The sequence below is a fragment of the Anthonomus grandis genome, chromosome 16, assembly GCF_022605725.1.
Source record: "Anthonomus grandis grandis chromosome 16, icAntGran1.3, whole genome shotgun sequence".
Taxonomy (NCBI): Eukaryota; Metazoa; Arthropoda; class Insecta; order Coleoptera; family Curculionidae; genus Anthonomus; species Anthonomus grandis.
In genome coordinates, this window is record NC_065561.1 from 7601892 (window position 1) to 7626778 (window position 24887).

Below are 24887 nucleotides of genomic sequence, written 5' to 3' on the forward strand. Positions count from 1 at the left end.
CAAGTCTTTTATTTCTGTTTTACATTTTAAGACATTAGTACCCATTTTATAATTGTATTTAATTGTCACTTTTTTTCTAGTAAAATTTACTGTAATACACTTTTCAACATTAAAAGATAATTTGTTTTGTTTTGCCCAAAGTATTACTCTATTCAAGTGATGCTGAAGGAGTTCGCAGTCCTTAATACTATTAATTGCTCTATAAAATTTAAAATCATCGGCAAATATTTCACCAAGACATAAGAAAAGCAACGGCCCCGGGTTAGACCCCTGAGGCACCCCTCACAAAGCGACAAAACATTGAGATGTACACCCTCTATATACTACATACTGTATCCTTGATTGCAAGAATGAAGCAAGCAACTGCAGAAGATCGTGAGATAAGCCAAACCAATCTAGCTTTCTTAACAAAATGTCGTGGTTGACTCTATCGAACGCTTTAGAAAAATCGGTATAACATCTACCTGTCCGTCAGAGTTAACTACGCCATTCAGCTTCTGCAAAAATGTGGTAAAATTTGTGACTGTTGACCTCTTATTCATAAAACCGTGCTGTTTTTCAGTGATAACACCGATTATATGATTATACATTTTGTTATACAATATTGATTCAAAAATTTTGCTTGGGCAACAAATTAATGCTACAGGTCTAAGAAAGAAAGAAAATGTGCTATATTACGTAAGAATAATCTTGTGTACAAGCATCCTATAAGCTAAAAAAACAAAACACAAATACAATTTCAAAAATTGACAAAACAATGAACAAAATTAAACACAAGAAGACAAAACTTTTTGAACATACTTGAATTAAAAATAACTAAATAAAACAATGAATTACTAAATAAAGGTAAACTTGTTGACAAAACTAGAGAAGAAAAAAGGAAAAAAAGAAAATTTTCCAACATGTCCAAGGTTAAAACCTATCTTTAAAAAAGTCATCCAGGTTATAATATGCCTTAGCCAATAAAAGCGACTTTAATTCTCTTTTAAATTTCTTAACATCCGATATATGTCTAACACACAGAGGAACATGATTGTAAATTTTTCTACTTATGTAAATTAATGAGTTTTTGGTAAGGGAAGACGTAGGAATAGGTAGGGGAACATCATTTACACGACGAGTCAAATGGCCAGTGTCAGAGGGTAGTTTGGGAATTTTGTGAATAAGAGCAGCTGTTTCTAAGATAAAGAGTGAAAAAAGAGTTAGGATTTTTTCAGAAATGAAGAGGGGTTTGCAAGAATCTCTTAACTTAGCAGAACACAGGTATCTAACTGCTTTTTTTTGAATAACAAAGATAATGTTAAGTAGCCCCTTATTGATTAAACCCCAAAAAGGCAAGCCATACCGAATATGAGATTCAATAAGTGAAAAGTACACTGAACGTGCAACCACCCCTCCCAGCTCTTGTTTTGCCATTCTTACTGCAAAACATCCAGAAGATAATTTCCCAGCTAAATGTAAAATATGATCTTCAAACCGAAGGCGACCATCAATGGTAATTCCTAGGAACTTGCAGCCCTTTTTATTCTGCAATAGGGAATTTTCGTCAAACATCAGACCCTGAACATCGCACTTAAACCCCATAATAGACGTCTTTCTTACATTAAACACGAGCCTGTTGGAAGCACACCACCCTGATAAAATCTGAAGGTCTTCAAGGATACAAGTCGTAATATAAGCAGAATTTTTATGGCTCCATAGTATGGTGGTATTATCAGCAAACTGAACCACCTTGCCCTGCAGTTTCAATGAACTCAAGTCATCCACATACAGTAAAAATAACAGTGGTCCCAACACTGAACCCTGGGGAACGCCGCATTTTAGGGATCTAGAAGCAGACAAACGCCCAGACACTGAAACCTTCTGAGTACGATTTGATAGATAGGACTCAAGCCATCGCAACGCTACGCCTCTAAAACCATATTTATCGAGCTTAGATAACAGTATTCCAGGATCCACACAGTCAAATGCCTTGGATAGATCACAAAACACTGCCGCCGATGACTCTCCAGAATTCAAGGACACATAGACGCTCTCCAAAAAGCTAAAAACAGCATCATGAGTCCCTTTACCGGCTTGAAATCCAAACTGATTTGCAGACAAAATGCCATTATGATGTAAAAAGGACAAAATTCTGCTTTTTGCAAGTTTTTCAACTATCTTAGAGAGGGTAGACAAAATAGAAATGGGACGGAAATTACAAGGCTGATCCAAATCTCCACCCTTATGAAGAGGGATAACCACTGCCTCTTTTAAACATGAAGGAAAAATGCCATTATGTAAAGAATTGTTTATGGCAGAAACTAAAGCATTTAAGGCTGAATCAGGCAAAAAGAGTAACAACCTCGAAGATATCCCATCAGCTCCAGATGATTTATGGTTTTTTAGGCGTTTGATTTCATTTTTTACTTCGGTAGGTTCGACAGGATGAAAGAAAAATGAATGCTCAACCGACACTTGTTGAAGATAGTGTAAGGGATCAATGTTACTACGAATGCCCTTGAGCAAGATATTAGGTATATCACAATAATAGTCGTTTAAAATGTCAAGTCTTAACTCCGGTTCCGATACTTTTCTATGGCAATGTCTAAAATCATTAATAATCGACCAACACTCTCTTTGCCTATTTGATGACATATTTAAGCGATCCCTATAATAATTAGATTTTGCTGCTTTAATTGTCTTTCTGTACAGACTAAGGTATTTCTGATGATATACAAGGATATTTTCATTTGTGGTATATTTGCACAATTTAGTCAAAAAACGGAGGTTTTTAGCTGAAATTCTAAGGCCTCTTGTCACCCATGGTTTTCGTTTCTTAGTTTTAAGCCTCATTTTAGGAAAGCACTGATTGATCTTATCACACAGAACTTGAAAAATAAAGTAAGTGGGTCAGAAGCCGTTTCAAGTGCATTCCAATTTACCGAAGCTGTAGCAGCAGAAAAAGCATTGAAATTTCTCCTGCTGAAAATTCTTCTCATATAATGAGATGAAGATGATACAGTATTATATGGCATTTTAGCAAGAATAGCTTCATGGTCGGAAATACCAGATGGGAGTACTGTGCATAAAACGTCATCAAAATTTGTACAGAAATAGTCAATTGTTGTTGCAGATGAAGAAGTTATTCGTGTGGGAGAAAGAACGTGCATTTTCAAGTCGTAAGAATTTAAAATACTTAAAAGAGAAGTACGTGGCAAGGTTTCATCAGTGTAGTTGATATTAAAGTCACCAGCCAATATAACCGAATTCTTAATGAGTTACTTATTATATTGGGTATTACGTCACTTATAGCAAAAATTAATTTAGAAATTTTTATCTCACACGCTCAACAATTGAAAAGAAGAAGAAAATAGACTTATTCACGTATTTAAAAGAAATATGAACTTAAATATGTAACGATACCGTTCGATATACTTAATTTAATTTAAGTTCAATATAAGTTTTAAATACAATAATTTACTTGAGGTATAATAGATTTTTTATATACCTAGGAGCTGAGGTTCAATCTATTAATCTCTGAGCTCGTTTCTTCTTTTCAATATCCTACCTAACTTTGTTATGAATATTACAATTAAAAAACGATAAAAAACAACAAGAAGACCTACTTTTTTTTTAAAAATACCTAATTTGAACCAACGTTTCGGTAGTTATATCTACTACCCTTATCAAGGTAATTAAAGTAAAATTAAATTAAAAATAAAATATACTTATCTTTCAAATTTTCAGTAATGCAGTCTCATCAAAATTTCTTCCTAATTCGAAAATACTTTATATACTTTCGAATTAGGAAGAAATTTTGATGAGACTGCATTACTGAAAATTTGAAAGATAAGTATATTTTATTTTTAATTTAATTTAATTTTACTTTAATTACCTTGATAACGGTAGTAGATATAACTACCGAAACGTTGGTTCAAATTAGGTATTTTTAAAAAAAAAAGTAGGTCTTCTTTTTGTTTTTTATCGTTTTTTAATTGTAATATTCATAACAAAGTTAGGTAGGATATTGAAAAGAAGAAACGAGCTCAGAGATTAATAGATTGAACCTCAGCTCCTAGGTATATAAAAAATCTATTATACCTCAAGTAAATTATTGTATTTAAAACTTATATTGAACTTAAATTAAATTAAGTATATCGAACGGTATCGTTACAGATTTAAGTTCATATTTCTTTTAAATACGTGAATAAGTCTATTTTCTTCTTCTTTTCAATTGTTGAGTGTGTGAGATAAAAATTTCTAAATTAATTTTTGCTATAAGTGACGTAATACCCAATATAATAAGTAACTCATTAAGAATTCGTCACAACAATACAGATTTTACTGTAATAATGATGCCAAGTCTGAACCAAAGTTACTGGCGTGATTAGACTCCCAAAATCCCATACAGATTAATATTATTCTCATGAAAAGTACGATAAAGGGCCTTATTACTATTATAGATAACATTATGGTTTAAATAAGTATAAGGGCTTGTCATCACTAAAGTGTTTGTATCAACATGATTTTGAATTAAATTTTTTAAAACATCAGATGAAGAACAAATTCCATTTCACATTACTATTAAAAAATCTTCTTTCGTAAAGTCCTTAACTAAATTTGATGCTGTCCTAATCACCTCACTGCTTGAACTGCCCGGCTTCAGGAAACACTGGACCTTGTAGTAAGCTTCAAACTTTAAACGTAAATGTTTTAGGAACACTCTGCTACAATTTCCATCAACAAATAGAAGCCGAGGTCGACTATAATGTGAAATATCAGCCTTGTCACCACTTTTAAATATACGAGCTATTTTTGAGGTTTTCTATAAATCTGGATAATTTTTTTTTCCAATATTAGGTTAAATATTATTAATAAGGGTTCAATTAGAAAATCAATACATGCTTTAAAGATATAGGGTGGTATCTTTTCTGGCCCGACCGATTTTTGAGGTTTTAATTTTGTTACGGCGACCCTAATATCTTCCACAATAATACCCTTTACAAACAAAGTCGCATTTGTCAGAGGAACCGCCGGAGTAAAATCCGGGGTGTAGCCAGAGGGATCTGATTGAACAATACTAGAAAAATGCGAGGCAAAAGCGTCAGCGATATCCCTGCTCTCGATTATTTCCTGGTCTCTGTATAACATGGGTGTATTGGATGAATAAGTACCTGACTTTGTTGAACTTTTGTACCTCCAGAAGTTACTAGGGTCGCTAGCTATTTTTGATTCTACCTCCTCTATGTATTTTTTATATGCAAAATTTATATCTTTCCTTTCTTTTTAAATTTAAAATTATTTCTTTAGTAAACCACTGTAGGTAATCCTTTTTACATTCACGTGCTATTGGTACACATTTATCCAAAATATCATATATTTTTTTTGTAAAAAATATGTGTTACTTGGTTTACATCAGAACTGCTTTTTATATCATCCCAGTTAACATTTTCAAACAATCTGTAAAGTTTTAAAAAGTCTGCCTTTTTAAAGTTATATTGGCTATTCAAAGTTTTTTTGTTAGAAGTATTGCTAAATTCAAGTTTGCAAAACAAAGTGGGATGTTCCGGATATTCCCTTATAAAATGAGAGTCGTAACTATTTAAAGTTAAAGAAAAATTGCTCAAAACAAGATCAAGAACCCTACTTCTGTCGTTTTTTTTTTAGAATTTTATTATGTTGTCGCAAGTCTAACAGGTTTATCATTTGTAAATATCTACTTTCTATGTTAAAAATATTCCTATTTTCTACATCTACTAAAGTGGGTATATTAAAGGGGTAGTATTTAATCGAACATCAGTTTTTATACTTTTTAGCACGTTTAAAAACTGGGTGGAGCAACAAAAATACTTATTGAGCATCTAATCTTTAACATCTAATAAAGTTAATTTTGTCAACTGTTTTATACTAATCTGGATAGCTATTTAAATAATAAAGCTTCTAAAAACTGTTTGAACTTCATACTTTATAATATGACAAAAGCTAGTGAGCATAAAATAAAACAAAAATAGGCATCACAAATATACTTTATTGTCTTCTATTTATAAAACAAAAAGAACAAAAAATGCCATTTTTAAAACAGTATTTGAAGCACAAAACAAAAAAGAGTGAACATTAAACAAATTATTAATAAGGCTTCAATAAATTAAAAACATCACTGAATTACCAAAGCAGGTTTGGATTTTGATGGACGTCCACGCTTTGTTTTTTGTCCAATATGGATATTTTTTGCCTCTACAGGCGGAACTGTATATTTTAATCTAATTGCTAGCCCCAGAAGATGTTTGCACATATACATCTTAAAAAACTGTGGACAATTGTAGCTACCATTCATCCAATCATCTTTTTCTTTGGGAATTGTTACTCTCCAAGTGGAAAAAAAAAATTCTTTGAATTCATCAAAAGTTTCCCAAGGTTTTTCAGCCTGAACATCCAATACTTGACCTCCTGGTACTATATAGACATTGTTCTTCGTGTCAGCATCTAACACCTTAATTTTTTGTCTAATTTTGCCCATTGATATGCTTTTGTCCAATCAGGAAGTTTAATAAGCGGAGTAATTGAAAAGGACTCCTCTGCAGTTTTGCAGGACCATTCGTTAACCATCTCGATAACCAGAAAACGAGACAAAGGAAATCTTTCGCGTAATGTATTGCATAGATGTATATGTATCTTTTATGGTTTTATTAAACGATTCCAGAGCGTTGTTTGTGGCTGGTGATCCTGGGGCAGCACCTAGGTACCAATTACGATTTTGAGTTAACCACTCTTCTTTGAAGTATTTAATAAAATTAGTTTGGGTTTTCCATTTCAAAAGCAAGTAAAGCATCAATGTCTTGTAATATATTCTTTCGGGCGTTTTTGTCTGAATAAGTTTGTTTAACCCTGGTGTGCATTTTTGTTTTTGCATGTGCCCAACACATTCTCACAATGGGTTCAGGACCAAAGACTTCTGTAAAAGCATTTTGGAATTCTTTGCGGCATCACAAACTAATACCGACGGTTGTAGCGAATGTCCGTATACAAACAAAACCCGTTCTTTTAAACTGTTAAATAACATGGTAAAATCTTCCTGACGCTCGTTTGTCGAAACTCCTAGACATATCGGATGAAATTTTCTATGTTTATCTGTAGTTCCTACAACTAATACCGGGAACCCTTGCCAAATCAACTTGTATGTCGCATCAGCATGGATAATATTTGCATGACGTTCTGCTAACCCCAGTAAATGTTTTGTAGACAATGCAAAGCGAAAGGACATTGGTTCATCCTCGAATATGCAGGGTGTCCCATTAGTGCGATAACGGACGATAGCTCCTTATATAGTGATACAAAAAAAATTTTTATACAAAGTTTAAATATAACTTTACTGTCTAAGGTGCATAACATAAAAATATTTTTGGATATACAGGGTGATTCATAAATGTGATATGATACACAACTTTTTTAATTTAAACCCTATATTTTATTGCATTTTTGGATTGCTTTAAAAATTTTGCATACCTTTTATCAAGCATCGTCTATACCAAAACTTACCCGTTTGTGAGATATTTAATAATTTATCAAAAAATCGACGTTTGCACGTCTCCACAAAAACAAAAATAATTCACTCATTTGGGATCCTACAAGCCAAATCTTTTGTAGGTTGTTAGTGCATACTTACACTTACTTTATGGTCCTATGAGAATTTGATAATATTCTACAGGGTGTTCGCAATACTCTATCGAAAACCAAAAAATGTAAACAACCATATCTTATTTTTTTCAAATGGAATGACCCATATTTTTTTGTCTTAAAATGTTCACAATGTGATAAGCTTTCTTTTTTGTTAAGCATGTCCTATACCTATCTGTAATAGTTGTCGAGTTTTTTACACTTTTTCCTAATTTCGCCCTTAAAATTCACAATAGTCGCGTTTTAATTTAAAAGAAATTTGTTTAGTTGGCCATGGAAATAACAATTGCACAAAAATCAAGCAATTACTTTGACAGAAGATTTAGTGTTGTCAGTTTATCACTAAATTGAAACATTTTTGCATTAAAAATGAATTTTTCGAAAGAGGATTTGGTGAAAATGATTTACTGTTTCGGTGCAAGTGAGAAAAATTGTTTACTGGCAAGCAGAGTTTATGCACAGAGATATCCGGATGAGGAACGACATCCGAATCGATTGGCATTTGAAAGACTAAAGGAGAGATTTGAAAGATCTGGAAATTTAAATTATGAAATGTCACAAAGACAAAAAACAGGGGCAAATCCACAAAATGAAATGCTTGTTATGCAAGCCCTAGTAGAAAATCCGCATGTCTCTTGTAGGCAAATTGAAAGGCAGTTGGACATTAAAAAATCCACTGTTATAGAATCACCCGGAAACATAAATTTGATCCATATCACGTACAGCTTGTACAAGAATTAAGCGATCAAGATTTTGCTAATCGCCGAAACTTTTGCCGCTGGGCTTTGCATCAAATCCAACTGCAACAGGACTTTTTTGACTTTGTGTTGTTCACTGGTGAAGCGACATTCCATAAAAATGAATTTGTAAACCGACACAACTTCCATTATTACAACGATGTAAATCCAAGGCATGTGATACCACTGGATCATCAACATAGATGGTCACAAAACAAAAGCTTCTTGGACCATATTTCTTTGATGGGGCAGTGAACGGTCAGAACTTTCTACATTTTTTGCAAAATGAATTCAAAGAAGAGCTGGATGATTTACCGTTACAAACAGTAAGACGAATGTGGCTACAATTAGATGGAACGCCTCCTCATTTTAGCCGTGTTGTGAGGGCCCATCTAAATGACCATTTTCGAAATAAATAGATTGGCAGGAGAGGACCAGTTGCTTGGCCGGCCAGATCTCCTGACCTCACAAAACTCGATTTTTTCTTATGGAAGTTTGTGAAAAATCGGGTTTATCAAAGGCCTGTTACCACCAAAAACGACATGAAGCAAAGAATTCGGAATGTTTTTCAAGAAGTAACTAGTGAAATGTTACAGAAAGTAAGCAGTTCTTTTGTTAAACGAATTCGTTTGTGTGATCAATACCAGGGTGGACATGTAGAACATTATTTATAGTTTAATGTACATACCTTTTTGGTTTAGTCATTTGTTGTTGTTATTGTTCACAATTTTAATTTTTTTTATTTAAGGAATATTTTTTTGTTGATTTTTCGGTATTATTTGGTAAATTTTAAACAAAATTTCTTTTCTGTACATTTTGGTATCATTAAATTTGTTGTAATTTAATAAAATGCCAAATTTAAAAATGCTTTTCAATCTATTTTTAAAGTTTAAGGTTTAATAAATTGTTTTTTTCAAACGTCTTTAAACGTTTAGCAAAATCTTTATCAGATAATTCTTGTATAATCTGTAGGTACCTACATAAAAACATGTGATTCTGTTAACAGTGGATTTTTGAATTATCTAACTGTGCTTGCCAATAAACAGTAAAGTTACCTCAATTGCATCCAAACAGTTGAAACAGTAAATCAACTTATTCCTCTTTCGAAAAATTCATTTTTAATGCAAAAATGTTTCGCTTTAGTGATAAACTGACAACACTAAACCTTATGTCAAAGTAATTGCTTGATTTTTGTGCAATTGTTATTTCCATGGCCAACTAAGCAAACTTCTTTTAAATTAAAACGCGACTATTGTGGATTTTAAGGGCGAAATTAGGAAAAAGTGTAAAAAACTCGATAACTATTACAGATAGGTATAGGACATGCTTAACAAAAAAGAAAGCTTATCACATTGTGAACATTTTAAGATAAAAAAATATGTCATTCCATTTGAAAAAAATAAGATATGGTTGCTTACTTTTTTTGGTTTTGGATAGATTATTGCGAACACCCTGTAGAATATTATCAAATTCTCATAGGACCATAAAGTAAGCGTAAGTATGCACTAACAACCTACAAAAGATTTTGCTTGTAGGATCCCAAATGAGTGAATTATTTTTGTTTTTGTGGAGACGTGCAAACGTCGATTTTTTGATAAAATATTAAATATCTTACAAACGGGTAAGTTTTGGTATAGACGATGCTTGATAAAAGGTATGCAGAATTTTTAAAGCAATCCAAAAATGCAATAAAATATAGGGTGTTCCATTTAAATTAAAAAAGTTGTGTATCATATCACATTTATGAATCACCCTGTATATCCAAAAATATTTTTATGTTATGCATCTTATTTTTTTTGGTATTACTGTATAAGGAGCTATCGTCCGTTATCGCACTAATGGGACACCAACACTTGGTGTATGTCCTCGGGAACTGCTGTATGATTTAATATACATCGCTCCAGGTCTCCTAGACTTATAGTTGAGGAACCGTATTTAACACGTGTACGACTTGATAGATAATTGTTCAATTGTTTCATTGATGGTAATTTTACTCCCTCCATCTTACTAAGACTTTTTAAAATAGCTTTGGGCTTTAAATGTAAATCGAATAGTTTGTTTATTTCTCTCTTAACTTCCTGACTTATTCCGTAATCAGAACGAATTCCAATCGACTCGTGGTTATGGGCAGCCTCTACACGATAGAGCAAAACAGCATTTGATGTAGCTTCAAACAGTAAATAAATTTGTGCCGCATACTGAGAGCCACGACGTTTTACTTTGTTACAGCGATAAAACCTTTTCTTTCCTTCTTCAGTAATATGTGTTATTAAAATAGACCAAGTATTTTCTGCACGAACAACTTCCTCCGCTTCTTTAACACATGCACATTTTCTTACAAAGAGCCACTGCTTACTCTCACCACGCTTTTTTTTTGTTTCTAATTCTTCAATCTCCGAATCACTGTCCGAACGATATGAAGGAATTTCTATTTCATTCTCCATTTGAATATTGTCATCAGAACTATGCCCGGGTAAAACAGTATCGAGTTCCATGATTATTTAATGTTTAAAACGAATAAAACGGTGCATAAAACCAGTGGCGGCTTTTGGGGTAGAGCCACAGTGCCATGGCTCTACCTAATAAACGTTGAAAATAAAAAAAATTATTTATTTTTTAAATTTTACTTCAGTCCAAAAAAATATCTGTATATTAATATTTAATACCAATTATAAAATTAAAATACTGGAACGCAGCCAGTGCAAGATTCTGCAAATTTCGCTAATGCGAAATCGAAGACGTAGTTGTCGTGCCAGGCCCCGTATCGATGCGTGTTACATCGAATAATCACAGCAAATGTCCTTGAAACAATGTGGTAAAGCTATGGCAAATTAAATAATTTTGGGCCGGGCTCCAAACCAATAGAATCTTTTCTAGCGAAGCGTGCGTGATATTGTTTGTTTTGATTATTCATCGGGCGTTCGCGGTTCCGTTAAAAACAATGAATAAAATTAGTTTTTTAAAAGCAAATCCATTTTCCACTTTTTCATTGGAACAAAAAGTAGAAATAAAGGAGTTAGGGCGACCGTTGCCCCATTTAAATATAGAAAAAACTCAAGGTGGACAAAAAGTGCGTTCGCGTAAATTTATTAGGAATATTTATGCCAAAAATATTTGGGTGTGCGGGTGTGATACGTCTAATAAGCTATTTTGCTTTATGTGTGTTTTATTTGGAGGAGAGGAATCCTGGTCTCGAAGAGGAACAGATGATCTTGTTCACGTATGGGAGAAAATGAATACACATGAAAAATCCAAGGTACACATGAACAATATTTTCAATTTTTCTATGCTTGGTAAATTTAATATAAAAACTCAGTTAAACTCGGCATACCGGAGCCAACTTATTGAAAAAAATAAACAAATTGAAAAAAATAGATATGTGTTAAATCAAATTATAAATTGCATTCGTTTTCGTGGTGCATTTGAGTTGGCTCTCAGAGGCCACAATGAAAAAGAGACATCCGAAAATAAAGGAATATTTCGGGAATTAATTAATTTTAGCTCAGAATTAGACAAAACGCTTAAGGATCATATTCAAAAATCAACAGTTTTTAAAGGGACATCCAAAATAATACAAAATGAGCTTCTAGAGTGTATGTTAGATGTATATCATGAAGGGGTGACAGAAGAAATAGGGAACTCTCCATTTGTGGCTGTTATCGCCGACGAAACCACTGACGTTGCTTGTGAGTTTCAACTCGTAATTGTTTTTAGATACTTGCGTGCTGGTAAGCCTGTTGAAAGATTCTGGAATTTTTACAATCCAAAAGACCATGATGCTGAATCAATCTCCCAGTGCATACTTCAAGTTTTGGACCCTTTACTTAAAGATCACCCCAATAAATTAATTGCGCAAAGTTATGATGGAGCATCGGTTATGAGTGGATGTTTGAATGGAGTACAAGCAAAAATTAAAGTAAAATACCCTTTGGCTAATTATATTCACTGCTATGCACATCAAGTAAATTTAATAATGGCCAGTGCGACTGCCAGTTTTGCAAACTTGACTGGGTTATGTTCCTTTTTTTCTGTTTCTCCTCAAAGAACCAAAATATTGGATGAAGTTATTGAGAAAAGATTACCGCGCTCATCTCAAACTCACTGGAATTTCCAATCAAGAGGAATAAATACTGTTTATGAAAATAGACAAGATTTAATTACTGTAATGGAAATTATCGAAACAACATCACGCGATAACACCTCAGTTAATCAAGCCAGTGGAAACAAGTTGAAATTGCAAAGTAAAAAGTTTTCTGGCTATCAATTTTCCATAAAATTATTCCTCATGTAGAAGTAATTTTTAATCAGTTACAAAAAGAATGTACGGATTCGGTAAAAATAAAACAAGACTTACACAACTTTGAAAGAGCAATACAACTTATTAGGGATAATATGGACCAAATTATTCAGGAAATTGAAATAAATACAACATCACAAGGTGAAGGAGAACCACAATCAAAGAGATTGCGTACCTCTGTAGTAGAAAATACTAAGAAGCAAACCGCTTTAGAAATCTGTCATGCAATTTTGATGCAAATAAAATTAAGATTTAATTTCACTGGACACTTAGTGGCTACAAATTTATTTGCCCATGAGCAATTTTCCGTGTATAGAGAATGTTTTGCAGAAAAGTACCTAGAAGAAACATGTAGAGAATTTTCTTTTTTAAATAAAAATAGGCTTAAAACAGAATTGCAAGTTTTATATGAAAGAGAGGAACTAAACTCAATTTCAGGATCTGGAGCTGTGCCACTCTTGGTGTTATTAAACGAAGACTGCTTAAAATGTACCTTTGAGGAGACCATACAATTATTAAGTGCCCTGGCAACCATGCCTATGACGACATCGGAAGCAGAAAGGTGTTTTTCAATGTTGAAAAGAATTAAAACTTTTCTTAGAAACACAATGAAAGAGGAAAGACTCAGTGCGCTAGGTATGTTATCCGCAAAGAAGCAATTTGTTAATTCAATTAAGGACTTTAATAATAAAGTAATCGACAAATTTGCTAACAAAAAAGAACGAAGAATGGACTTTATATATCGTGTACTTTAAGTAAAACAATTCAGTTTAATTGACTATTATATTATATACTTTTTTTGAGTTACTGATTTTTTTGAGTTATTAAAAACAATAAAATTACTTATTTGTGTACCTTACTGTAAATATGGAAAACTGTATGTTGCCTGTGACCTGAAGTATTGACATTTCCATGTAGTTTTGGTAAGTTCATTTCCTTAAATTTCAAATTTTTTTAAAAATGTATATTTTTATCTACAAAAAAAATAGAAAACTTATTGCGTTATAATTTTGATAATAAAATGTAATAATTTCGATCACTCGTTCGGTCATGATAAAATTAGATCAAGGTTTGGCCCTACCTCCCTGAACTGTCACGAGCCGCCACTCCATAAAACAACTGTTTATACTACTGAAATATTATATACACCATAACCAATAAACGTATATGGTAATCCCAAACGCAGTTAACTGTCACTCCAGTATAAACGCACGTTGCCGGATTTTTTTGTAATTCATTGACGAAAGCTGTTGCCGAATGCAAAATAAAAACTTTTAAGAAAAAAAATTAATGATTATATATTTTACTTGAAATGAATTTGAAAATTACATGCTCATTTAGAGTTTTTGAAGTTTAGTTGGTATTTTGGTAAACTAGTTTTGAAAATTAGAAGCTCATTTAGATTTTTTGTAAGCTTTGTGTATTTTTTGGTGCCTGCTTTTGTTGGCAGATTAAAAATATAATTATGCCTTAAGTTTGTTCACCAATAAATTTATTTGATATACAGAAATACATGTTAGTTAAAATAGTTACCGCATTTTGTTGTACATCCATAATATTTGATGCTCATTTAAAAATTTCCCATATTAAAGTCCCCTAAAATAAGAATTTTATTATTTTGACCTTGTAGATACCTTTCTGCAGTATCAAAAAATTCACTATAAGTTTCATATGACATCCTTGGAGGTATATAAGTACTACATAAATACAAGTTTTCAGAAGAAAAATTTAATAATTTAATCCAGATATCCTCTATGTTACCCATATCGTGCAATAATAGTATTGCACGATATGGGTAACAGTTAGGATGATATTTCTGTCTTGACGGCGACCACTTATCTGCGTTTCCAATGAACTTTCTGACAATTCGAGATGTGGATAATAGCGTCGACTTTTGCATTAGCTTATAGATGCTTTGCTTAAGGTTGAGCAGTTTTATGTTTTTGATAAGGCTCTTTGGTATTACTCCTGTTGTTGACACAATAATTGGGATTGTCCGCACTTCTCTTATTTCCCATTGTCTTCGTATCTGGTGTTTTAGATCCCTGCACTTAACCATCTTTTCATTGTTTCGCTCTTAAATTATTATTATTAGGAATAGCTACCTCAATAAGAGTTGTCTTTCTAGAATTTTATTAATTAGTATTAGGTCAGGCCTATTGTTACTTACTTGTTGATCTGTAAGTACTGTACGAAATTATTATTATTATATTTTAGAAACTAATTTAACCCTCTTGGATTTTGCACATACAGATTGCCTGCAATCTAGGTGCAAGAATTTGTTTAAAAGCCTCAAATTGTAATGTGATTATTGTATTTTACAGCTAATATTGTAAATTACCTGTAAATTATCTGAATTATTTGCTTGTTCAGTTTTGTAGGTACAGCTAAAAACTTGAGTTCAGTTTTTCAGCCAGTCCTATATTTCCTGTTACCTTTTTTGCTTACAATTGAAGGGGTTGATGGATAAAGGTGTTAACTGACAAAAAGTTAATTTTAGAGGAGAGCCAGGTAAAGTTTTTTGGTTGGAAGTTTTTCTAATAAAACTTTTAAGATAAAATTTTTCCCGCAATCTATAGAATTTTTTACATCAATTTCTAGTTTATAATATGCATCTAATTTTTTTTTGAAAAAACTGTAATTAGCACCTTTATTCATTAAAAAAAAAACTAAAATTCTCATATTATCGATAAAGGAGCTAAGTAGCAGTAAGTTGGTAAACTATTATGATATAATCGTTTAAAACAACGATTTATTAAATACTTCCACTTTATGGTAGAAGGTAGAGTCCACCAAAGCCAGGAAGGGGACAATGACAGTTGACGAGATGCGTGAAATAAAGCGTCTGAAGGCAGTGGCGAGCGGATTTTTTTTTGACAAAATACAAAAATATAATAAACACTTATGCCTATGCTCCTGAGTGAGTATAGGCTTGCCGGGCTCTCGATGCTTAGCAACGACGTTTACAGTTTGCGCACCTTTGGCGGCCGCCAATTATTGTACCCTTCTGACTTTGGGACGACTCTATGCATTATGTATTAAAAAGTATAATACACAAAGTGAGTTTTTATTAAGATAATAACTGCTTACAAATTAATATGTAACTACAAATCTAAGAATAAAAAACAAAACTTTCTTCCTTATTTAAACTTAAATAAATATGTTGATTTAAAAAAAATAATATTAAGTAGTTAGGTAGTACTCAAGTAGTTCTTCTTTTCTTGTTCTTATTATCTTGAGGATTTTGCACTGTAATAAACTGTTCATAGAACCATCTATAACTTTCTGGAATATATGGCAGCTGAGTTATGAGGTTGTCCAACTTTTCTTTAGATATGTTGCCTGTTTTTTCTTTCATGATGGGTAATTTTGGAATTGATGGCGTGAAATTGCGTTTTAAAATATTTACCTCATTAAATGGTTCATCTGGATTATAAGAGGTTTTGTACATATAAAAACCAAACCTTTCGATTTTAATCCATTTAATGTCATCCCTGAAATTTATCTTTTCATTGTCTGTGTTTTTTTTTCTATTAATCAACTGAAGCATGTTAGAAAGTTCTTCAGTATTTCGAAATTGATGCTGCATATCAAATACGGCAGCATTTTTTACGCTTGCTTTTTTTATAATATTGCGATATTGCTCTGGAGTAAATATAGTTTCATGCTTTCTAATTTTTTTCTCAATTCTACCAAAGTCTCGGTCTGAATCCAGGTACGAATGACCTACTTCAGGAAATTTGTGTTCAATAACACTAAATTTATTTTTTAATATTAAGTATTGATAGAAACAGATAATGTTAAAATTTTTATTTTGGCCACTGCATGAATCTGACCAAATAATGAGATGGTCAATACCGTGCAAAAAATCGGAAGATACCTCAATCAAATAGTAGAGACAGCTTGTAATTTCGATGCTTCCCCTGCTTGCAATATTTTCTGTCCATGTTAACATAAATGGTCTTTCTTCTCGGGAAGTTATGTACTCGTGTACTCCAAAGTTATAAAACCAGAGCTGCCTTAAATAAAATACCTTTGAAGTCGTTAACTTCGGAAGAGGTATAGTTTGCTGCATATCTATAGTCATATAGCACATGTTGCTATTTAAAAGTGTGTTGCTCTTATTTTTTTTTGAGCCTCAAACCCTGCTTTATAAAACATTTTATGTATTTCGTCACCTTCGCCAGAATCACATTTCGAACATGTGTCACTTTTTGGACTCCCAAAACCCAAGTTAATTTCTGTAAGAAACATTTTTTTATGCGTAGTTTCTTTAACATGATGAGTCTTGGGTTTATCAGCACAACTGGCAGTATATAGAGAAAACATCTTTTTTAATGTAAGTATTGGAGACAGGTATCTTCTATTAGGATTTTCGTTTCTTGAATAATGCGATTCATCGGAAGGAAAACTTTTTATATGATCTATAATATATTTGCGAACTTCATTAGTAATTTTATGAGGTCTGATGCTATGTTTTCCTTGCATATCAGGACTTGGAAGTGTTTTTCCAAGTTTCAGTTGTTTTTGCAGAAGTTCTATTTTTTTTTCTTCCTATTTGAAAAAGTTGACTAAAAGCAACTTTGCAAATAAATATCTGCTTTCCATCTATTGTGATAAAATATTTAAAGGAGCGCGTTCTGTTTTTAGTTGTATTTATTTTTTTGCGTTTTATAGTGTGTGGTATGATACTTCTAAATAGGAAAGCATTTTTAGTATTTATATCCATGCCGTAGAATTTTTTAAATATTACTTCCCTATTTTCGACAGAAATTTCATCACTGCATTTGCTTTGGCATTTGCATAGGTTTTCTCTTCTTACGCTTTTTGCGCAAATTTTATAACTCTTTTGGCCCATATATTCTTCGCCTTTACATCTGGCTATGGCAGCAGCCTTTCTTTTCCATTTTTCGGGATTTCTGCTCCTTCTCGATTTCTTCTTAGAACGGTCGTCCTCTATTTCAGGACTGATAACTTCAACATTTTCACCTGTTTCTTCAACGTAAGTAAAAAATACATATCACCTACAGTTTCCCCCAGGACGTCATCATCTGACGAATGTGAACTCTGCTGTTTTTTATTTTTGCCTCCCAATATCTTCAGTATAATTTTCAATTTCAATTTGGGGTAGAGTTCCCACTATCACTTTTGAAACACTCGCCGAACTGCAAAATGCTTTGTCATTATTAGTTTTTTTTTATTGACATTAATGCCAAATCGACGATATGCTTTCCTCGCGACATGCTGTGTACAAATAATATAAAAACTTATAAAAATATTGCACTCTTTCCTCTACGAAAACACATAAAAACTGACATCACTTTTTAGGTTAGGATCAATTTACAGTGAATAAAGGTGTTAAGTTACATGAATTTAAAGTTTTTTAGTGGATAAAGGTGTTAAATGATCTTAACACCTTTATTCACAGGAGATCATTCTTTTTGAGGCATTTAACACCTTTATCCACTGGTTATCTCGAAAATGGTGAAAGTTGGTAGCACAAAAGTTCATAAAATAGGTGTAAAAGGACTTTATCACCTCTATACACTAAAAAAGTAAATTTTTCGAAAAATGTTACTTAACACCTTTATCCATCAACCCCTTCAATTATGTCTTTGTCACTCACCACTAGAATTGTAATTTGATCTTTCAGATGAGGCACCTTACAATTGGGAGTTAAAGCCGAATAAATTCTTCTACAATGTGGAGGCTGCAGGACAATTGAGACCAGAAAATATTGTTATTATGGGAGTAGCTATGTTAAAAGAGAAATTGTCAAATCTTCAAACTCAACTGAGTCATGAATTACAAAATGATGCTCTAACCATAGCATAAAATGTGGGTGAATTATGATTTTTTATTACTAATATTTAAGTTTATCGAGTACAATTGTGTAATTAAAAAAATAGATATGGTTTAAATGACCTTCTGTGTTTCCTTTCATCGTAGAGTAAACTAGCATAACAATATGCTAAAACTTTTAAAATTCACAGTGTCATATAAAGAAACTGGAATCTATTATTTAATTTTACAAGTCAAACACAAAGAAACCGGCTTAAATCGAAATTGAAAATAAAGCCAAACTAATCTTAAAATATGCAAATTTTTAAGATTAAAATTCCCAATTACCAATAACCTCTTTTGGTTTAATGACTATGATCCCATCATAATTATTCCATCCATACAGGGTATTTCACTAGGCGTGGATTGCGTCTATATTTCGGGAACTGTGGATGTAATATCATTGGAGTTTTTTTTTGGTATTATTAAAGTGGCCAAGAGAAAATGCTGGATTATTTTTAAATTTAAAATTTGGCCATTAGAGAGTGTAATTAAAAATTCAATAAATTAATCCTAATTTTTTCCGGAAAATCAAAACTCACTTTCCTGGAGAAGGAAACGCTGCACCTTGGAGCGAGGAACCAGATCCGGAGCCGGACTGGAACCATGCCAAAAACATAGTAAAAAACGAAGTCATAGCTTGGGCAGTGGGTGAGTTTATTCCATATAAGGCTGCGGGACCTGATGGAATCATACCCATGATGGTGCATGTAGGCCTCGAAATACACTGCCTTAGTTAAAGAGAATTTTTAGGGTATGTTCCACTAACATGGAGGGCGGCAAATGTGGTATTTATCCCAAAAACCGAGCAAGAAAGACTACCGTCAACCAAAGTTTTTTAGGGCAATAAGCCTGACTTCACTTCTACTAAAGACTATAGAAAGGTTTATAGATAGGTAGGGGAGACCGGGGCAGGTTGTAACAATTTATGGTTTATTTTTATTATAGCAAAAACTTTTTGTCTTACAAATTTCGTATTTTCCTGCCATATTCTACAAACCTTTATAAATGTTATAGGAGACTTAATTTTTTATTTACTATAGTATTATTTTAAAAGTATCAAAAATAAAGCAGGCATGATTTTGGTACAATTTACCCCGCCCTTGAGGTAAGTTGTACCATTTTGGGGGTAAGATGTAACATCGTTTTCTACTTTAGAAAACTAGCTAAATTATAGTTAAAGCAATGAGTATGAACATTTTGCTTAACAGGAAAAAAATAAAATGAAAATAGCTACAAAATAAACATTTATTTTTATTAAAAAAACATGTAATAGTCTAACAAAAGAAAAAAAAAGAAATTCTAACAAAATTTCAATAATATAATCTTATATCAATAGCTTTTTAACGTAATAACAAAAAACAACTCAAATAAAGATAAAGTTCAAAACATGCATCTGTAGAACCAACAAACATTTTATTCGTCGTCTGAGTCACAGTGATGACATATATAGAATCCGAGATCACCGGGAGTGCACTCATCGTGTGCCCACTGCTTACATGTTTTGCATTGAATCCATCCTTCTCCTGCTTTGCTATTAGAAAACTTCTCACAGCAAACAATGCAAATTGTATCGTCTTCATCAGATTCATCGTCAGAAGACTGAAGAACCTTTCTTTTGGCTGCTTTAACGTTTGGCTCCAATGCTTTCCCTTTTTTTACAAGCTTTGCTTTAGTTTCCGACTTTAAAGCCTCCAGTTCGGGCGTATCAGTTAAAACAGCAGACTTTCGTTTTTTCCGGCCTCTAGTTGTTTGTTTTTTTGGCGTAGACTTTGGAAATGGTCTCACTGCTGCTGGAGAAAAACTCAGCATCGAAGTAATTTCACAGGAAACGTGATTAGATGGTACAGCATGAGTGGTAGAAGGCAAGTCTTCAATTGCAGGTGTTAAACTAGCCAGATAAAAGAGCTTCATTCGGAGGATTAGTGGGTAAACAACTTTGATTTACTAAGGCACAACCATCATCGGGTACGGGCGGGACATCAGGTCTTCGTCATGTTGACGGTCTTCTTCTACGTACGGTCGATCAGTTACACTGGATGGCAAAAAATCATCTTCTCCAAAAATGTTCCTGTTAAATGGTTCAATTCCAGTAGATTGAAAGCCTTTGGTAATGTTATTTTGGGAAAGTGCTAAAGGAAGTGCCTCACGAGCAAGTCCTGGAATATCATATATTGTCATAGATTTTCCTGGATGATTACGCATCTAGGAGTCTTGTTGGGGCGTCATATATTTTTTTAAGGGACCATAAACTGACCGGTCCAGAGGCTGGAGGCGATGGGAACAATGAGGTGGAAATCATAATAACACAACTTCATTTTCTCTGGAAAATTTAACAGTTTTATATGCCACGTGAGATTCATGGTTATCCAGTAGTAGTAGGATGGGTTTTTCGGTCGAAGGCCGAACATGTGAAATAAAATGTTGAATAAATACAAAAAAGTCATCAACAGTCATTCAACCTGATCCATTGCCAGCTCCAATGCACCCTGGCGGACCATCTCGAAGAAAGTGATCCTGAAAGCGCTTTCGAGGAAATAGAAACATCGGCGGACGTGGTTACTAATAGCGCTTACTGCAATGCATAGAGTTACTAGAACCCCTCTTTCACTGGATGTTATACCCCCAACTTGTTTTGTGCCTTTTTCGGCTATAACTTTTCCTAGCCTTTGAACTGTAGTCGGCCCAGTTTCATCCAGATTCCATATGTCAGATGGAGTAAATTGAAATCTGTCCCGGACATTAGCGAGTTTGTCATAAAACAAATCAACATTAGCGAGTTTGTCAAAAAACAATTTGTCTTATTAAAGTTTGTCACACGTACAATACTGGTTGCCTTGGGAACTCGAATGGATAAATTAGGATGTTTTTTAAGAAAATTCGTTAGCCAATTTTCGCCCGCTGTCTTATTTTTAGACCATGACTCAGGCACTTTAACTTTAAATGCCATAGCACAATCATAAGCTAAGTTTCTTACCTCTTTTGGAGAGAGACCAAAATAAATTTTTGCGCACCGCTTAATATAAAGCTCAAGTTCATTCATTTGGGCATCTGTAAATATTTGTTTGTGTTTACTATACCTAAACTTTTCTAATGAGACATGTGTAATATTATTATTATCGTTTTTCTCTTTAACTTTCTTAACATATCTGCTAAGTGTTACATGACAAATTTTAAGATCTTTTGCTACTGATCGAATGGATTCATTATTTAAAACTCTGGTTATCGCTTCCTCCATATCTTCATTGGATGTCTCGCCCCTACTTGTTTTCTTCTTATAGTTTCTCATGCTAAAATTGAACCATAAAAAACTATTATCTTAACCGTTGCAATTTTTGGGGTTCTAACACGTTACAATTTGCCCCGAGCTAAGTGTTTCAACTTACCCCAGCAGACATGTGTCCACTATTTTATTTTATTTCAAAAAACTAAAAGCTGTAATAATAGGCCACCGTGTAAAAGTGAAACTATATACCCTAACAAACAGCACCCCAACTTAAGTTGAACAAATACATGCAAAAAGATATTCAAATTATATTCCTACCTTCAAATTTTACGTACGCACTCTTCGAAAGTTGGTGGTTGACTGAGAGGCCCCAAGGCCTGCTTGTATATGCAATACAAGATTTGCCGAGTAGCGCCGACTTAAAATTCGGCTACTGTTTCAACTTACCCCGTGTTGCAAGGTACCCCGGTCTCCCCTATATAACAGAGAAGATTCTAATAGAATCGTCACTACATAGGAATTGGCATGTCTACATGAAAAGGAAGTCGACGGAAACGCCACTTCACTCTATACGGCGCATACGCGGACGGCGAACTAGTGATGGTCATGGGTAAATTCGTGAACACAGTCTATGAGCGGATGCAAGTCGCGTGCGGGATAGTGTAACAGTGGTGTCGCAAGACCGGGCTGTCGGTCAACCCAGAAAAGACCGAGCTCATTACTAAATGGCGGAATTTGACTAGCTTTAAACCTCCCAATATGTATCAGACTCTCCTAAATTTAAGGCAGCAGGTCAAATACTTGGGATTTAGACTTTAGACAGTAAGCTCACGTTTAAAACTCACGTAGAGCAGGCAGTAAATAAGGCAACAGCCCTAATTTGGCACTAACGGCGAACAATAAAGGGTACAAGATGGGGTCTAAAACCCCACGTTCTCCACTCTATTTTATACTGCAGTCATTCGACCGAGGATCTCATACGGATCCGTATTTTGGTGGCCAGCCGTATTAAAGACAATTAACGCCCAAAAGCTGACCAGACTGCAAAGACTGATCTGCTTGGGAATTACTGGAGCCATGAGAACATTACCTGCGGCACCACTAAATATTCTTCTTGGGCTACCGGACCTCCCAGTCTGGATTGAGAGGAAGGCCATAGCGGCGCATAAGCGGGTGAAGGATAGCGGAGAGTGGCCAAATTCTGACGTCCAGATGCACTACAGAAAGTGACAAACTAAGGTTAAAGGAGGGGCTTCAAGTCGAAATCCCGACAAGGGAAGAATGGTCGGCGAACCAAATTAAAGAGCCAAATGGTTTCCAGGCCTGGTACACTGATTGATCATGAATGAAAAGCACCAATTCGGCCGGAGCCGGAGTGAACGGGATAGAAACGAACACATGGAAACACCTTTTTGCTAGGGAAACACACCACAGTTTTCCAAGCGGAGGTGTTTGCTATACTCAAAGTAGCAGCAAACAAATGAGAGGCATTGGAAGGTAACGGGGGGATTTGCATTTACTTTGATAGTCAAGCTGCCCTCAATGCGATTCAGAAACCAAGGGCCAGCTCAGCGCTAGTCCAGGAATGCAGAGACGCATTGGAAAGGCTTGCAGCACACAGGAAAGTGAGACTGAGATGAGTCCCAGGACACAAGGGTATCAAGGACAATGAGGGGGCCGACGAACTAGCAAGACAAGGTTCCGTTAACCCCTTGGTCCAATTACGTAAGGTTCAAAAGGTGTCAAAAGAAACAACCTCATGTTTTGCATACGTATATTGTACCTCGACTGACTATCACTAGGCAGCCTAGATACCCCAAATTGGTGTTACAAAAGAATATTGCTTACAATGCAGTATTAATAATTGACACACATTAATCAGTTACCTAATAGTAATTTATAGAATGATTCAGATTTAGATAACTAACTTGCACTACAGTAGGCTCCGAACCTTGTCTCGGTCTTAGCAAAAAACAAATCTCCCAGGCACTTAATAATTGGGCCTGGGAAAAAACAAGGAAGAATTGGAAAAGGACAGAAGGATGTAGACCGGCCAAGGAAATGATACCAGACCATGACGGCTCTAAAGCAAGTCGACTGCTAACAAAGACTCGATAGTATTGGTGGGAATACTGACTGGGCACAACAGTCTAAACAGGCATCTACACCTTCTTGGTATAAGAGAAAGCCCACTCTGTCCGAATTGCGGTACAGGGGAGGAAACTTCATACCACATACTAGGGTATTTGTGATAGGTGGAGTCGCCTGCGAAGGAAAACTTTCGGAGCAGCGACACTCCAACGGGCAGATCTTAAAGATCTGGACTGGGACAACGTGCAAGCCTTTATTAAAACGACGGGCCGACGAGTGAAGACCGCCCATTGGGAGTGAAGGCGTGGGGGTGGGTGATTCTGGGGTCGACGAAAAGGGACTGATTAAGCCTACTTGCCGAGCTCTAGTTCCCCCACCCTTACTACTACTACTAATAAACAATACTCAAACCGTAATGTCAAACCATAATGTTGGTCAAACCGTATCATACACCAGTATCATGCCTGTCTCGAGAGTTGCCGATGAATATCAATAAACTTTTTGTATCCTGGATACTGTCGTTCGGTATAATGCTCTTGATACAATTGCGCTGCAAAAGGCAAAAATTAAATGCATTAAATCTTATTTAGGAAATTAACGGTCTTTCTAAATTTTAACGTGTCTTAGGCCCGTAGTGACCCTTTTCCGGACATGGGTCTCTATACTCAAATGTTTTCTACTGTTGCACTAAATAAGCCCTAGAAGTTTGAACCCATAGTTCTAAAACACCCAGTATAAATAATTACATTTAAATATTTTAATTAAAACTTTGAACTTAGAACCTGTTTCTTTGTAACGAAGCATTTTTCGAATATAGTTTACATTACAAACTAATAGTATTTTGGGGTTTTCTATCTGCCATTTAAGTTTCGGCTTTCGAAACTGGACCATCCTGTATTTGAACCTTAATCACTGTTAGAATGGTATAGGTATATATAGTATACTCTTAAAATAAAACACTTTGGAATTCTTCTGTTAACAACATGTATTATTATTATCTAGTAACAAGATAAACCAGTGGATTATCTTAACAATATTT

The 24887-nt window shown here is 34.1% G+C and overlaps 1 protein-coding gene across 1 annotated transcript in view; it reads left to right on the forward strand.

Moving 5' to 3' along the window:
• LOC126745675 (DNA-directed RNA polymerase II subunit RPB3) overlaps positions 1 to 18615 on the forward strand; it is a 35163-nt gene extending 16548 nt beyond the window's left edge. The window contains exon 4 of the mRNA XM_050453634.1: positions 18344 to 18615. Coding sequence (XP_050309591.1) covers positions 18344 to 18525 — 182 coding nt within the window. The 3' untranslated portion in view covers positions 18526 to 18615. The remainder of the gene's footprint in view (positions 1 to 18343) is intronic.
• Positions 18616 to 24887: the final 6272 nt, after the last annotated feature.